This window comes from Silene latifolia, chromosome 5, assembly GCF_048544455.1.
Source record: "Silene latifolia isolate original U9 population chromosome 5, ASM4854445v1, whole genome shotgun sequence".
Classification (NCBI taxonomy): Eukaryota; Viridiplantae; Streptophyta; class Magnoliopsida; order Caryophyllales; family Caryophyllaceae; genus Silene; species Silene latifolia.
In genome coordinates, this window is record NC_133530.1 from 90003434 (window position 1) to 90019798 (window position 16365).

The following is a 16365-nucleotide window of genomic DNA, read 5'->3' on the forward strand; positions in this document are numbered from 1 at the left end:
TTGTGCGACCGATTTTCCCGTGTTTTTTGAAAAAATGTAACCATGTTTTGGTAAATTGTGACCGATTTACAGTAAATAGTAACCACCTTGAAAAACATTTTCGTTTTTAAGTTATAAAAAATAGTCACTATTTACCCAAAAGTGGTCACTATTTATCATAAATTGGTCACATTTATTTGGTCACACGTAAGACGGTTGTATAATAGAATTTGTGTTAGGAATTAGGTATATGTGACCAAATAAATGTGGTCACTATTTACCCAAAAGTTTACTCTAACTTTTATGATACCTAATTTTATTATACAACCGCCTTACATGCGACCAAATAAATATAACCATTTTTGATAAATAATGATTGTTTCTGGGCAAATAGTGACTATTTCTTATAACTAAAAAATGATTTTTTTTTTAAGGTGGTCACTAATTACCCAAAAAGGGTCACCATTTACCCAAAAATTTCCTCTAACTGTAATGAAGAATCTTTATTTACAAATTACAAGCCAAATGAACATCCCTTTACTACAAGTGCCACTCATAACACATAAAAAGTACAGTAGACAAACAAAAGGTAAGCGGCTAGTAAGAAAAATTTGGTTTAATCCATAAACAAAAATTAATCTTCCGACCTTAAAGAATGAGATGAGCAACCATCACAATAAACCGACTAACTCACATAGTTACAACACAAAATTTCATTTTAGACGGACACTATCCGTCTAAAATTATAGACGGGTCAAAATATGTGATAAGTTACATAATAAGACAAACAACAAGTGAGATGGTAGGATTACTATTCATGAAAAAATAAGATTTTTTTTAACCCGTTTACATCTTTAAACTTTAGACGGATATACCCCGTCTACAATGAGACTAATTATAGCTACAATTACAATCTAGAATAACAAGTTTGTTAGGACTTAGGAAGTTAGGAATAAATAAAGACGAATATTCATTCACATTAACTTTTAGGAAAAATTACAAATAACCACCATGTATTTACGTGTTTTTACAAATAACCACCGCGTATTTGTTTTTTTACAAATAACCACCAAACTTTTATGTATACTCCTCAATCACCACCGTATATCTGTCCCGAGACACATTTTTCTTATTTTCCGACTCGTTAATTAGCGATTTTTGTCTAATACCCAAATTACCCTTTCCCTAAATTACCCCTTTACTTTTCAAATCATTCAATCATCATTTGTAAAAATCGTCAAATTACTCCCAAATCACTTGAATAGTTGAATCCCTAAATCCCCAAATACATCAATCAATTGTTCACAGTCAATTGAAACCCAAAACCACTGCTAAATGCTCACAATCTTTCAACCTTGGTCTGTAGAAGGGGAAGAAGTTGAAGGTTATTGGGTGCAAAAAATGTGGGACGAGAAATCAGCTGTAAGTCGGGTTATATATAACATCTCGGTCGAAAATGGATTTAACACTGAGACAATACACGATTCAATTCTGGGTTCGATACCGAGTATGCGTGTGATGCAGGGGAGACCATTGCGGCGTGAACAAGGAGTAGCGGTGGTCAATTGGTATAGTGGTGCTGACCATCGTTTCTGAGCTGCTGCCATGGTGATGGTAATATCGAATCGGAATCGAAAAAGTAATGGAAGCCATTGATGGTTGTACAGATTTGTGAAATGAGGGTAGCTTTGATGGTGGGTGTCGATTTAATTATAGAGTATTATGATGGATTGGTGATAAAGAAGGAGATTAATTTAGGAGCTTGGCTATAGATAATTTAATTGTGTGAACTATGAATATGCTGATCAATTGATCGACAGATTTAGGGATTCATGTGATTTGGGAGTAATTTGACGATTTTTACAAATGATCGAATGATTTTGGGAGTAAATGGAAAGGGTAATTTGGGTATTAGACAAAAATCGTTAATTAACGAGTCGGAAAATAAGAAAAATGTGTCTCGGGGCAGATATACGGTGGTGATTGGGGAGTATACATAAAAGTTTGGTGGTTATTTGTAAAAAAACAAATACGCGGTGATTATTTGTAAAAACACGTAAATACTAACTAGAGGTTATTGTAATTGGGGTTGATGTTAGAGAGAGAGTAAAAAGAGGGTTGCGAAAAGACAAGTGGGAGCAGTGAGCAGTAAAGAAAAGAAATAAGAAATGGTAATAAACCTCTCCTAAACCCACCGGGAATACCGAGTGCTTCATCCTCTGTGTATTCCCCTTTGTACGAAACTACGTCTCATTATTACCCTTTTACCACTCTCCATCTTTACACAGTCATTTCATTTCCCCACCTTCTTCTCTTTTCCTTTTACTATTAATAAATACATCTTCTTCTCAAAATTAGTACCAAATTCAAATTCAGTAGTTTGTTTATGTAGTCTAGTCTAGTAGTATTGCTTGCGTTAATATGGCGGCAATGCTGGATCTTAATCTAAGCACACATTCTCCCCAATCCAACTCTAATTCTTCTTTATCTACTTATTACAGCTTCGACATACTAACACAATCCCAATCCCATCATCATCATGCTACTGGCCTTGTTACCAAGGAGCTATTCCCTCATGGGCCGGGTCGGATCATCAGGCCAATCATGGGACCTGCTCAGGTCAAGAATAAGAGTAGGAGGGGACCCAGGTCAAGGAGTTCTCAGTATCGTGGGGTTACCTTTTATCGGAGGACTGGCAGATGGGAATCTCATATCTGGTTTCTTCTTCACTTCTTTACGTTTCATAAAAGTACTCGTATATAAATATATAATGTTAATTGATGAACTTTTATTATTCAATTGGATTCTTTCATTGTCCAACAAATAAGAAAGAAATTTGGATTCAAGTGAGCCTAAAGAATAAAGATATGTTATTTTTTGTTGCTGCAGGGACAATGGAAAACAGGTGTACCTAGGTAAGACGTGTATTTTCAGTTTTGCCACCATATGAAACTTCAACACCACTTATTAGTACGATTTGACACTGAGTTTTGTATGAGACGGTCTCACATGTCAGACCAACCAGCTCATTTAATTATACGATATGTAGGGTGATCTAACATGTGAGATCGTCTCATATGATAGTGGTAATAATAATTTGCCAAAAGATTTCTGTATAGCATTTGTTTTTGGTGATAATACTTTTTGTGGTTTTTCATGTTTTGTTTCTTCTAGGAGGATTTGATACTGCCCATGCAGCTGCTAGGTAAAACACTGGTTTTTGTGCTACTTAGACAGTAGCATTGTGTAATTTCGTTTGAAAATTGTTCATCCGGCTGAGTTTTTGGTGTAGGGCATATGATAGAGCTGCCATTAAGTTTCGTGGAGTTGATGCAGATATCAATTTTGATGTCAGTGATTATGAAGATGATCTTAACCAAGTGGGTTAATTTATGATGTAGTTAGTTATGGTTGAGTATTTTGGTGCTCGTCTTTATGATTATTTACAATGTAGGATTTTGTTGTGGTTTAGATGAGCAACCTGACAAAAGAAGAATTTGTGCATCTTCTTCGTCGTCAAAGCACTGGCTTTTCCAGGGGAAGCTCTAAGTACAGGGGTGTGACGCTACACAAATGTGGTCGTTGGGAGGCTCGAATGGGACAACTCTTAGGAAAAAAGTAAGGGAACATAAGACTCGTGCTTTTGACATTACAGTTTGTGACATGAATACCATTTGGGTATCTGTTTCTCAGCTTGCTATTACTGAATTTGTGATGCGCAGGTATATTTATCTTGGCTTGTATGATCATGAAATCGAAGCTGCAAGGTTTGATCATCATGTGTGTGTTTTTAAATTGTTTATTTCAAAAAATGTAATCCAATGCAAGGAAGACAAACTAACAATGGAAAAGCAAATGATTGGCTGAGACCGACTAAAATAGACTATGTAAAGTATCTGCTTGTATAGATGGCCCAATCAAGTGAATTTATACTTGCAATTGCGGGAGCTTGAAATCTTGAATGTCTTTATTTGTATGATGTTAGGGCCTATGACAAGGCTGCTATTCAGTGTAATGGAAAGGAAGCTGTCACAAACTTCGATCCAAACATATATGGAGAAGAGATAATCTCAGAGGCACGTATTGAAGGTTGAAAACATGAAATTCTTTTTTTAGAGTTCACCCGGTTACTTGTTCATTCTTTTGCCAATTGTTGACGAACTTGTAACTCGTGTAACAGGTGACCAGCATTCTCTAGATTTGAACTTGGGAATAGGCAATGCCTCTTTTGCTGATGGCCACAAGAAAACCCACATTTTAGATTGTAGGCTAAATAACATGAGAACAAAGGTTTGTGTACAACAGTGATGCTAACATTTTTCTTTGATTATCATGATTTGTAAGTTATTCGCCAGGAAGTTAATCAAGGTTGATATTACTTTGTGTTCCTTGAATCAGGATTGGATAGCAGCAACGGAGCTCCCTCCAACACTTCATAGCCACATGTACCCTTCCGAGCTCCCTTCTACCTGGAGCGGTATTAATCCCATATTTTTTCCTGTCATTCAGGTAATAATTATGTATGGCTACTAATCATACTATAGCATAAACCATTAAAGAAACACTGAACTTTTGTCAAATGTGGTGTCGAACTTTGATTTTTTTGTCCTACTGTTCTAGATTTTGATGTGGGTTCATTTTTAATGGAGCTAAAGAGTCACGAAATTCAGTTTTGAATTAGGATGAAATACATCAAAATGGCTCACAAACCAGTTGGGTTTCTTTGTATTATAAAGTACCAACCTCTTTGTGCTATTAACAACCTCTTTACCCGATTTCATAAGGAGTCATCCGTCATCCCGAAACAACCTCTTTGTACTATTAACATTCTAAGTAGGTGTTGCTCTAATGCATATGATATTTGACAGGAAAGCGCGAAAGGGAAGACGAGGGAAAGTGAACCTTGGAATAGCTTTGCATGGAAAATGCAAGTCCAAGGAAGTCATACAGTCCCTATCTTCTCCAATGCAGCATCATCAGGATTCCCAACAATTGCAACTGCTTCAACAGCTGCTTTTGGTCGACCTTACTATTCTAACTCGTCAACACTACATTACTAACTCATCAAGCTATATCACTCCACCCTCCCTCTTCGATTTTCTAAACATGTAACGGCTTGTAGCGCAAAAAAATGATATTAATTAGCTTATTGTAGCATTATTTACGGAACTTGCTTGCAAAAAAAATGATACTCTATTAATTAGCTTATTGTAGCCTTAGGTATGCTTCATAGAAGGAGCAATAATTGTACTAGGACTCGGAAAAACTACTCTTTTGAACGGCTTTACGGAACTTGCTTGCGGAGGTGATTTATCAGTTCCTTTCAGGTGGCAAATATAGTACTCCGCCTGCCTCAATGTGTACCACTAATTGGGATCATCATTTGGAGCACGACTCAGGAACCCATCTATCTTGATTTTCACGATTTGTTGGGATTCGGAAACGTTTTGGCCTAATTTTTCCCGTACCTTTCCTTTGTTCACCTCTGAATTTATTTAGAAAACAACGTGCGTCCAGAAATTCTGGTGCGCACTCCTAAAGCTGGAGTTTAGGTCAGTGTTTTATATTCTCGGTTTATGAGTTAAAATTAAAATCAGGTGATCATGCAAGAGGACTTACTGGGTTGATGCAATTGCATTATAATGCTTTCTTTGTTTTATATTTGTTGTTAACGGTGCTGTGTGAGCTTCGCTATCCCATTGTGTATGTTCACCTTTTTTACACGCTGCTGGTGCCTTGATTTTAGCTACTAATTTCTAGAGATGCAAATGTTTTTTGTTATTATTGCTTTCCAGCGCCTTCCATGGTGCTTAAGGTCCTACCTGTTGAGTGGATTTTCTTTGGTTGTTCTATTTTTTTTTTCTTTCGTTCCTATTTATCATCTCATTTTGGATTCCTTGTGTTTAAAATAGATAGACCATTGTTCAATGCATTTCTGCGGCCAAGGCCGTGGAATCTGTTAGAAGCAAACTCTTTATGGTGTACAAACATTGGGAAGGAGGATGCCGACCTTCAACCCCTTACCCCGCCATTGAAGTACTGGAGTAGTGTTGAGCAGGTGCTCATCTTTTGGGGGGGAGCACCTTTGAATATTGACCAGGTAGGTTACTTCATACTATTAAAAGAGGTATCAAACACTCATGTCATGACATTCTAAAGACGTCTTTAGTTTACTGAAACTGTAACGTTTGCAGTCTGCATTGACCGCAGAGACCTCCCAGTCACAAAAGGCCCTAGCGATGGTGTTTACTCAAGCTCTATTTGCAAGCAAGAGAAATTGAAGCTATTGTCATTGCAACTAGAGTCCACACATTTTTTGTGTAGGCTTTTCACCTTGTTGACTTAAGCAACCAAGTTTTCAATTCCGAAAGGCCAAATTTACGCTCATAAAATGTGTGGTTCTCTGGATTCCCATCTAATTCATGCTGAGATGTTTTGTTTCTATGTAGGTCTTAACTGCTGATGGGAACTTTTATATATGTTCTATGGCTGTTGGGATGTTGGTGGGAATCATTGTCATGTACACTATACAATGTCGTGGAAAACGTCCCGGAATTTACAATTTGATTGTCCTCCTCATTGGTGGAATGCCTATTGCCGTGTCCACTGCCCTCTTAGTTACCATGGCTATTGGTTCCCATTGACTCGCTCAACAGGTTGTTTTTTTATCTTAACTCCAATGGTATTAAGATGTTCATTGAGTCTTGTATACGTCCTCATAGTGAGTCATACCTCCCTTGCCCCCATTTAAATATATAAAGTTTTCCAAATTCCCCTTGTATTTTGAAAACATATACAATCAAATGGTCGGCGGAAAATATGTTAGACCAACCTGAATCTTTTTGGGGTTCCTTATATTGGTAAGACCGTTTTACATGAGTTTTGTGTGTAGGGTCTTTGATGGTGAGGTCTAAAACCATATATAACTGTCTTTAGGGAGCTATCACCAAAAGAGTGCCTGCTATATTGGAGATAGCTGGTATGGATGTGTTGTGTAGTGTTAAAACTGTAACTTGAACATTGCACAAGCTCACGGTTGCTAGGAGTCTGATTGAAGTTAGTTGTTTGACCTCTATCTATCTCTCACTTGGAGAGCTATTATGATTCATGTTATTAAACTGTAAACAAACTAACTTGCAAGTCTTTGCAAAAGCTGTCGATGCCAATACTGATGTTTTCATGGTGACTCGAGCATCCCGAACAGAAAACCAGGGTGCAATGAATGCAGGTATAGTTAACATGTTAGCTGCCCCAAAGACGGTTTGCTGTTTGGTGGTTTATTTTTAAAATAGTTTACTTTTTCTTATTACTTGTGGCTCGAGTAATTTGTCAGCACATTTCGTAGGCACATGCTGGAGTTCAGGAGATACACTTTTTGCCATTTAATCCAACTAGCAGAAGGCCAACATTAGCTGAATTTGACAGCAATGGTAAAGTGCATCGGGTACGCAAAGGGGCTCTGGAACAACTATTTGTCAATCTAATTCTCCCTTCATCAAATATATTGAGACCATTTGACTTTCGGGGGACAGAAGATGTGACCGATAAATTCTCACAATATAGAATAGTTACAAATTTTTTAATAAGAGAGTTAAAATTGTCATTTTGGCAATCTCGGTCTCTTAAGACACCGCTTTACGTTGATTGTTCACATAACATTCCTTCTAGCACGAAACACAAAACATTAGAGCTTGATTTTAGGCGCATCTTATATCTATCTTACCCCTTTTTATTCTTGTAATGCGTACAGATTATGTTGGTTAGTGCAAATTCCAATTGGACTTATCCCTGGGATCACCTGCTGACCAAGTCTGGGTTGCTAGGTACAATTTGGAGGCGAAAACTTCTTCCTGGTTATTTTAAAATCCTATTTGTCATTCTAAAATCCTATCACTTTGCAAAATTGTATCACTTTAATGATTTTTTCGGATTCTATTTAGTAATTCATGTCTCTGTGTGTTTGGAGGGATGTGTGTATTTTGTGGTCATTAAATGCCCTTTTGTTCTTTTTTTTACAGTGCAAATGATTGTGCTACTTATGAAGAACATTACGTAGTTAATTGTGCCAACCGATATTCTGTGAGTGCAACTACGGAGATGCGGCCTGCCTCAGGGCTAATGTGACGGAATCGATGTTGGCCGTGGATGGATTTGTGGTGTTAGTTTTAGGTATTTCACTCTCGACCTCCTCTTTCTCTAGGCAGAACTCAAATTTCTAATTTTTATATCAATTACTTTCTTGTCTATCTATACAAGTGTTTGCGGACTTTTGAGTTTAGGGTGGTGCTATTGGACCTTCAGCGTGTTGTGTTTATGGTGGGGCACCTATGCATTCTCAGATTAACAGTCTAACATGAGACATGGCACCTATCAATAGTGCCATGTTGAATCCTAGGGTTTTGGGTTTTATTACTTTATATATTAAGCTTCAATGGTATAACTTGTAAACGTCTTGTTTTGATGATCTCTGATACTGTTTTGATTTTGCTTTTAAGTACTTGCTGAAATGTTTTCACAGCCAAACAAATGGCAGATTGATTATTGATATCACATTAAAGATCAGTTTTTTTTTTTTTTTTTTTAGGGTAACACCAACTGTATTAGAAACTTGCTTTATAAAATTAACCATCAAGGTTTCATATGTGATGTTTTTGTTGAATTTTGTTGCCGATCTGCTTCTATTGTTCTCCTTTTAGTGGGCCACACATCCATCAGCATCCAGTCCCTACATTCCTCAATTTTTCCTTACTGTTCTTTGTTGATGAATAGATAGGTTTATATGATCTGTGTTTATTCTGATTTTTCCAATTTATTCATCAGCTGTGACTGGTTTGAAGTTATATTGTGAGATGGACGTAGCTATCGTTTTTAGACAACAACGGAGCCCCTGGGACCTCACAATTGGTATTGGCATAATTATCTTTAGTCCACATACTCCCAATTTGATTGAGATTAAATTGTTGACTACAGATTTAGCTCTTCCTTTAAATGTGTTTCACAGAAGTTAGGATAAGCTCGGATTATATTGCACCTGCTTGTGTTGTATGCTGTGTTTCTTTTGATATAGTTGTTGCCGCAGGTGTGTTTGATTTTCTCACCCTGATGATCCGGGTTTTGTGAAATTTTTGGGCTTTCCGAGTGGATTTTGTTTAAACTTCCGCTTTCTTCTGCTCGGAGGACAAATTTGTGTTTGTTCACTTTGTTGTATAGGGTTTAATTCTGTTTGTTCATTCAGTTTCAGTTACGATTGTATTTGTACCCTTCACTTCGGAACCATGCTTGTCCTTTGATTCACCTTCTGATCAGGCTGTTTTTAAAAATAATGCGTACAGGTTTTCAAATATGTAAATTGTGTTTTTTATTTTGTTTTGGGGTTATTTGAAACTATTGTTGCTGGATTGTTTAAGTGTGGGAATGTTTTGGATTTTGGTGGATCGCTAACATGTTTAGCAAAGGACTATCTCGTGATGTTCTAAATTTTGGTTCTTTTTGGTCAGTTAATTTTCATTTCCTCAAGTTTAGCTGGTGATGTTCTGGATTTTGGTGGATCGCTAACATGTTTAGCAAAGGACTATATCGTGTTGTTCTAAATTTTGGTTCTTTATTGTTAGCTCATTTGCATTCGCTCAAGTTTGGCTCTTTATTGTTAGCTCATTTGCATTCTGGTTTAGTTGAAGTTTACTGCTGATGTGAAAATTTGAAGCTCCTTGGTCTCCTTTTGAACCCCTCCCAGCTCGTTAAAACTATCAATTTCAGTGAAGTGCCTGCCTTTTTCAAACAAAGAAACATTAAACGTTATTTGCTTTTCCTAAGGACTTATAGTAGGACAACTCTTCACCGCTGCTAACAGAGTGAGTGTAAAGATTCTAATCTTTCCGTTTTACTTATTACAGAACAGAGATAGCTGCTGCAAAATGATGCAGAAATATATTGGAGCAGATGTAACATCAAAGGTCACGCTTCCTGTAGAGATTTTTTAGCCAATGATAATGCTGCAAAAAATGCCGAAGGTTTTTGTGCAAACTGTTTCTTCATAACGAGTGTGTTGTAAAAAATGAATTGGTGCTCAAAGGTTTGTGGCAATGGGTGCTAATATCCATTTCTGATGTATGTCTCTGACAGCTGATGGAATATTGCTACCTGTTAGATCAGGCCGATGAATGTGAAGATTCTTACATGCGACTGGTTTATTCTGGTGAGCATGATTTTTGTTGGAGTTTGTGTCTGGTAAATTTATCATCCAATTGAAAGGCTAATATCCCTGTCATTTTAAGCAGCATCGTGGGCAATCTGTCTACTATGCTTATTAACGCACTTGGAAGCCTTTCAATCCCATTCTTGGTGAAACTTATGAAATGGCTAATCATCATGGGATTTCCTTTTTGGCAAAGCAGATTGTTGGGTGGAAATTGATGCGATATATTGAACTTCCGAGCTACTACGGCTGCATTACTTGGCTGTTTGCTGCAGATTTTGGCCCTCCGAGCTGTTTCGGGTGGTTTACAATCAATGTTTTTTTTGCTTGATGGCTACTTTTAATGGATCCTTCGTCTTACCCAGGTCATGGTACGCTATAATTTTACCTTTGTGTTTAAATAAGCTTACAGCTGCTGTCCTTCCTGATCAGCTCTCTTATTTGTGTTTTTTCCTTGCGACTGCAGGATTGTGGGGATGGAAATTGATGCGATATATTGAACTTCCGAGATACTACGACTGCTTCACTTGGCTGTTTACTGCAGATTTTGGCCCTCCGAGCTATTGCGGCTGGTTTACAATCGATGCTTTTTGCTTTATGAATGCTTTTAATGGATCCTTCGTCTTAACCAGGACATGGTACGCTATAATTTTACCTTTGTCGTTTCACAGTAGCCGTGATAATATACTCTCTGGGGCATAGCTTGCTTTGATCTTTACTTTTGAATGGTTTTTTTAAGATTGCCATTGAATTGCTGCATTGGATATTGATATTCTTATGGGTTTTGTTAGGGTAGCGATGTGACCAGCTGAATTATTGATGCTATTGTTTGATCTTAAGGGTGTGACAAGTTATAATATTCATCATGTCTAAATTAAAGGGTGTGACAAGTTATAAAATTGGTCATATGTGTGCGACCAACCCAATCCCTATATGAGCCATTATTCATTCTATGACGTGATAAGTGTGACAATCAATCGTGTTTAATGCAGGTAGCTAGAGATATAGTTATGCCCTTGCGTGCACTTCAGCTTATGTTCCTCTGTGTTTGGATTTATGTTATGTCAATACTTCACATTGGTTGCTGCGCCGATAATTTGACATCTAACAATTCATTTCAAGTGAAAAGCATGAACCTTTCTTGTTGAAGTAGCTGTGTCTGACTATTTATATTCAACAAGGGTAGTATAAGACGGTCTCATGTGTAAGGCTGATTAAAATCCTTTTCTATATTCTTCTTGTATCGAGTTGTGGTTAGTATGGCTTGCACTTGGATTGGTGAAACATGTAGCATTGTGCATTTGATGGCTGAAGCTATTGGAGAATTACGTGTGAACTCCTGCTTGATAACTATCAGGTTTCAGCTTGTGAGTTGGTTAATTTTGAGCTTCCCACCATTGTGTATAATTTCTATAATGCCCAACTCCACTGCATTGCTTATGATTGCCTATTATATTATATTTTCACGTTAAGCGATATTCATGCGCTGATATGCATTGTGTAGGTGGAAGTTTAACTGCTTAAGATTTTAAATGATTGGATTGTAGCGAACTTATGACACGTGTGACGCTGAGAAAAGATGGCGTTGTGTTGGAGACTTGGAGTTGGTTCCACCTCGTGCTAAAGTGAACAACTTGATATTTTGACGAACTTGGGTTCATTCACCAGGCGAGGTGGTAATGACTAATTTAACTACAAGGGATAAAGTTGAGCTGTATTTTCAACCATCAATTTATTTACCTTATTGTTTGGGTTTATCATTGATACATGTATGTATACAGTGTTTGTTGATGCCTATGAACCTTAAGCGCCATCTTGTTGATAAGGTTCAAGTTTTCAACTAGCAAGGCATGCAATTATTCAGTTCACTTACTCTAAAAAGGCATTTGTTTGGAAAAACGTGTGCTTCTAATAAACTTTTGCGTTGGTTTAACTACGCAGGCCCCAGCTGTTGTTCGAGCTGTCGGACATTATAGTGTTGTAGGGGACAAGATTTGTCGAACTCCAAGCCGGAAAGTTCAGCTCATATGTACTGCCTTTGAACTGACTTAGCTACTCTTTATTTAACATGCAAAAATTATAAGATTTGTTAACACTAACAATCCGCCATGTTTCTGCTGTACTCAAAAGTAGCAGATTAAGAACGCCGTGTCGCGGTACGCAGCTGCTGCAAGAGCCGCCATCGAATGGCATATGTCATGCTTACTCATGCATGGTTAGTTTGACCTCAACCTTCAATGCCTTCGATGCTTGCCTTGAACTGTTTTGCTCTTAGCTTACTATTCATTACACCTGGTTTACTCATTTAGTGTTGCGCGGTTATTATCGCATAGGAAGGAGTTGCATTTAAGCTGAGACTAACCATGAATACATTTGCCTTATATGCAGGAAAGAGAGGCTTACCTCGACTATATTGAAAACAAATTAAGGACAACTAAGCTGTACGTTCAGGTAGTGCCAACAACAGCTCTCGCCAGAACTCGAGATGGTGTGGGTGCTCCAAAAAGTGTCTAATCTAAACACCAAAAATTCTAGGGCTATTTTGACAAATTTTGGTACAATTTTGTACCCGGTGCACACTTTCAAGTATAAATTCGGAATGGCAGAAAAAAGCCGGATACATTCTGAATGTAGCGGATGATTAGTAACATATGACTACTAGACAAGCCCTACCTTTTGTGTAGAAGTATCTAGCTTTTCTGCAAAATTATGTTTTACTCCTTTCATGTATTCCTCACTCTGTCCCATCTTAATCATATCTAGACTGTATGATTTTACCTTTATTTTGTCTTTCCGGTGCAGCCCACTACTCTCCGATTACTGACCCAGCTGTTAACATATACGTTCTGGCCCCAGGGCTATAGCTATACTATAGGATTTTGATTGCCCAAGATAGTAGTGTAAGGCTGCTAAATGGTAGGGACCAACTTCGTCAAGTAATTACCATGCTATTCTAAGGCCAGACGCACATTAACTATACGGAAATCCCATTAGTATCATGTCAATGGTTAATCAAATTGGGGCTCCGCGCCCGGGAGGGCGCGGCGCATCTTTTATTTACATTGCAATTAGTTGTTAGACCCCAAACAAACAAACCCCCATAAAATTGGTTAATTTAAGACGATCTAAATATAAACAAACTAGAATAATTATCTCGCGTCCTTGTGGTTTCTGACTTACCGCTAGCTATTTTGTTAGTACTAAGCTAGGATTTATTTTGATTGAGGTGATACGACTTTAGGTTTCTCAGAAATCATGAAACACATTCGTAAGGGTTTTCGCTTCACTTTTCTTTTGCCTTACTTTATCTTCGCCTTATTTTCATAATTTTCCTCATTTCGCATACAATTAACTTTCATTGTTCTAAAGCCGTGGTTCTGTAAAAAAATCAATTTTATCAAAGGTTAAAATTGACGAAAACAGTTTCTAAACTAGTTGGTCCTTTGTTATTAATGATGTTAATGTTTCTTTACACTACCGGAACACGCTTGTTGAAAATTTTCTTAATAATCAACAGTTTTTAATGTTCTTTCGTGTAACACAAAAAAATGTTGTTTTGTCAACAATTAATCAAGGTTTCAATGGGCCAAGGAGGTTACCGACCTTATAGTTATACGTGAAAGTGGCAATTTGTCCAACTTTGTTCAATAGTAAAAACACGTCTTTTAAGTTTTAATTGTAGCAATTAAGCTCCTTAACTTTAGTTAAAAGTGAAATTAAACCCTATTATTTTATTTCTCAGAAAATTTACCAATTCATTAATTAAAATATAATAGTTTATTTTTTAGTGAAAATTATATAATTTGATAAAAAGATTAATTTTTATGAAAAGAATTATATAATGAAACATATTATAATTATTAATTTCCTTATTTAGTGAATATAATTAAATTATCAATAACTTCCTTATTTAAAAAGATGCTTTTTGGAGGGAAATTTATGAGTTCACCTATTCATTTAGTAAATAGGGGATTCACTTTATAATCTAAAACTACAAAATTTCGTTCTAATTTTCGCCTCAAATTAAAAATGTACAGTGTTAGCTTTTTCCTCTTTTCGGTGTTAGATGTGTTAGGAGAGGCTCGCAATCCACAAGGAGTGTAAAGATTCTTCGAACCTGAGATCTAATATTCACATACTTCCATCTTAATCATTAGGTTAAGACATCTTCGATTTAGCTATACTGGAAACAACATTAGAAGGTAAAGCTGTCAGAGTCCATACCCGGCCCGTCTATACATTGACTGTAGGAGGCTGGGCCACAGGCTTTTTTCGTAAACTGATTCGGGCTGGGCTGGGCTGGGCTGGGCTGACTGGTTTCCTTTCAGCTACTCTTTAAATGAAAGCAACGGTTAACTGATTACTTCCATGAAAAAGACTAAGAAACACACTACATCAGTCAGTACCCACGTTATTGATTATATTGATGCATGTTGTCGTAGAGCCTACTAATGCCTAGAGGGGTCTCCCTATATACCTGCATCCACTAATGTCAAGGGCATTTTCAATTGCTCCACGGACATCTTTAACAAGTCCACCGCGAAAGTTCACGTGAAATATTGATATGTGTTGGGTTATTCTCTCTTTAATTGAGAGGGATGAACACAATAAGTGAACGAGATGTTTCACATGATTTAAGTCATTGAAACTCATCTAGTAAATGAATAACGTAGATGCATTTACTAAAGAAATTGATAAAACTCATTTGCTAAATGAATGTGGGGAAAAACATTCATTTTAGCGTTTAATATTGGAGTAAGTTAAACCTTCATCATCACATATAAATACGTGAGATTGAAGAGCATATTTCATCAACCACAAATACAAAACATATATTATTAATCCACAATAATTAGTATTATTATTGTGAGAGTTTTGTGAGAGAAGAAAGCACACTATTAATAATAGAGATATCCACCTTATTAAGGTGACGACATTTAATCCTACTACAAATATTATAGTGGAAGAATTGGACTACTCGTCCCGCGGTTGTTTACCTATTTGGGTTTTTCCGCGTAACCAAAAATTCTATTGTGTCTTTGTCTAATTATCTTATTTACTATTTATTTATTTTTCCCGTAATTGCACAAAGAGGGAAATACGAATTTTTCCCAACAGTGGTATCAGAGCCACGTTAGTGGGCTCATTATAAATTCTTGTGTTATTATGGAGACTACCGTCGCTCATTATGATGGTGACATGTTTAAACTCACTACCGATAATTATTCCTATTGGAAGCCAATGATGGAGGATCATTTATATTGTAAAGATTTGTATGAGCCTATCATTAGTGAAGACAAGCCTAAGGAAAATCGACAAAGATTGGGATCTCCTTAATCGGAAAGCGGTCGCTATGATACGTAAATATATCGACCGAAGTTTATTTGAGCATGTGGCTACTTTCACTAATGCCCATGAATTATGGTCAAAACTTGAATCTATGATTCAAAAGAAAACTCCTAGAAATAAAGCTCTTCTCGTAAGACGATTGGTGAAGTTAGATTATAAAGATGGTCAAGGCATGATTGAACACTTGAACAATTTCAAGGGTCTTGTAAACCAGTTAACCAAGGTGGATATGAAGATTGATGATGAGCTACAAGCACTATTATTGCTTTTAAGCTCTCTTCCCGAGAGTTGGGACACTTTAGTTGTTACACTCGCAACTCATCCCTCAAGGAAATCTCACCATGGATGTCAATTCGTGATCTTCTAAATGAAGAAGCCAGGAGAAAGGAACGTGGTATTTCAATGATTCGGATGTTAATGTTGTTGAAAACAGAGGCGAGAAAAAATCGTGATAACTCTAGAAACAAGGGGCGTGACAAGTCAAGAGGAAGATCCAAATCTCGTTCTAGAGCAAGCGTCACTTGTTATTATTGTGGTAAACCGGGTCATAGAAAACCCGAATGTCGAAATCAAGAGAGACCAAAAAATGGTACGGTCAAGCCCGATCAAATTGACCCAAAGAAGAAAGAAGAACCAAGCACCACATTGCCGCAATTGAGGAAGAAACCGATATATTTATAATCGGAGAAGACAATTATCTCAATTTAGCTTCTGATGAAAGCCTATGGATTGTCGATTCAGGTGCATCATTTCACATCACCCCACATGAATGGTTATTTTCATCCTACAAGAAAGGTGATTTCGGTACGGTGAAAATGGGAAATCAAGTCACAAGCAAAATT

General features: G+C 37.0%; 1 protein-coding gene across 25 annotated transcripts; it reads left to right on the forward strand.

The window, feature by feature from the left end:
* Positions 1-2061: 2061 nt before the first annotated feature.
* LOC141657842 (APETALA2-like protein 3) lies at positions 2062-12957 on the forward strand. 25 transcript variants are annotated; one of them, XM_074465194.1, is made up of 25 exons: positions 2171-2696; positions 2869-2894; positions 3154-3184; positions 3272-3359; positions 3452-3597; positions 3702-3746; positions 3965-4068; positions 4160-4269; positions 4378-4488; positions 4848-6079; positions 6174-6299; positions 6429-6635; positions 7184-7207; positions 7325-7423; positions 7730-7802; positions 7998-8148; positions 8800-8883; positions 8981-9058; positions 9873-9989; positions 10102-10174; positions 10374-10545; positions 10641-10812; positions 11167-12203; positions 12305-12389; positions 12563-12957. In XM_074465194.1, exons 1-10 carry the CDS (start codon positions 2401-2403, stop codon positions 5037-5039), a joined length of 1149 nt encoding a protein of 382 aa, XP_074321295.1. In that variant the 5' UTR covers positions 2171-2400; the 3' UTR covers positions 5040-6079; positions 6174-6299; positions 6429-6635; positions 7184-7207; positions 7325-7423; positions 7730-7802; positions 7998-8148; positions 8800-8883; positions 8981-9058; positions 9873-9989; positions 10102-10174; positions 10374-10545; positions 10641-10812; positions 11167-12203; positions 12305-12389; positions 12563-12957. The 25 variants fall into 25 exon arrangements, with proteins under 25 accessions (XP_074321316.1, XP_074321295.1, XP_074321311.1 ...); XM_074465210.1 differs by having other exon boundaries at positions 9873-9932; XM_074465215.1 differs by lacking the exons at positions 8800-8883; positions 8981-9058 and adding an exon at positions 2062-2150 and having other exon boundaries at positions 2481-2696.
* Positions 12958-16365: the final 3408 nt, after the last annotated feature.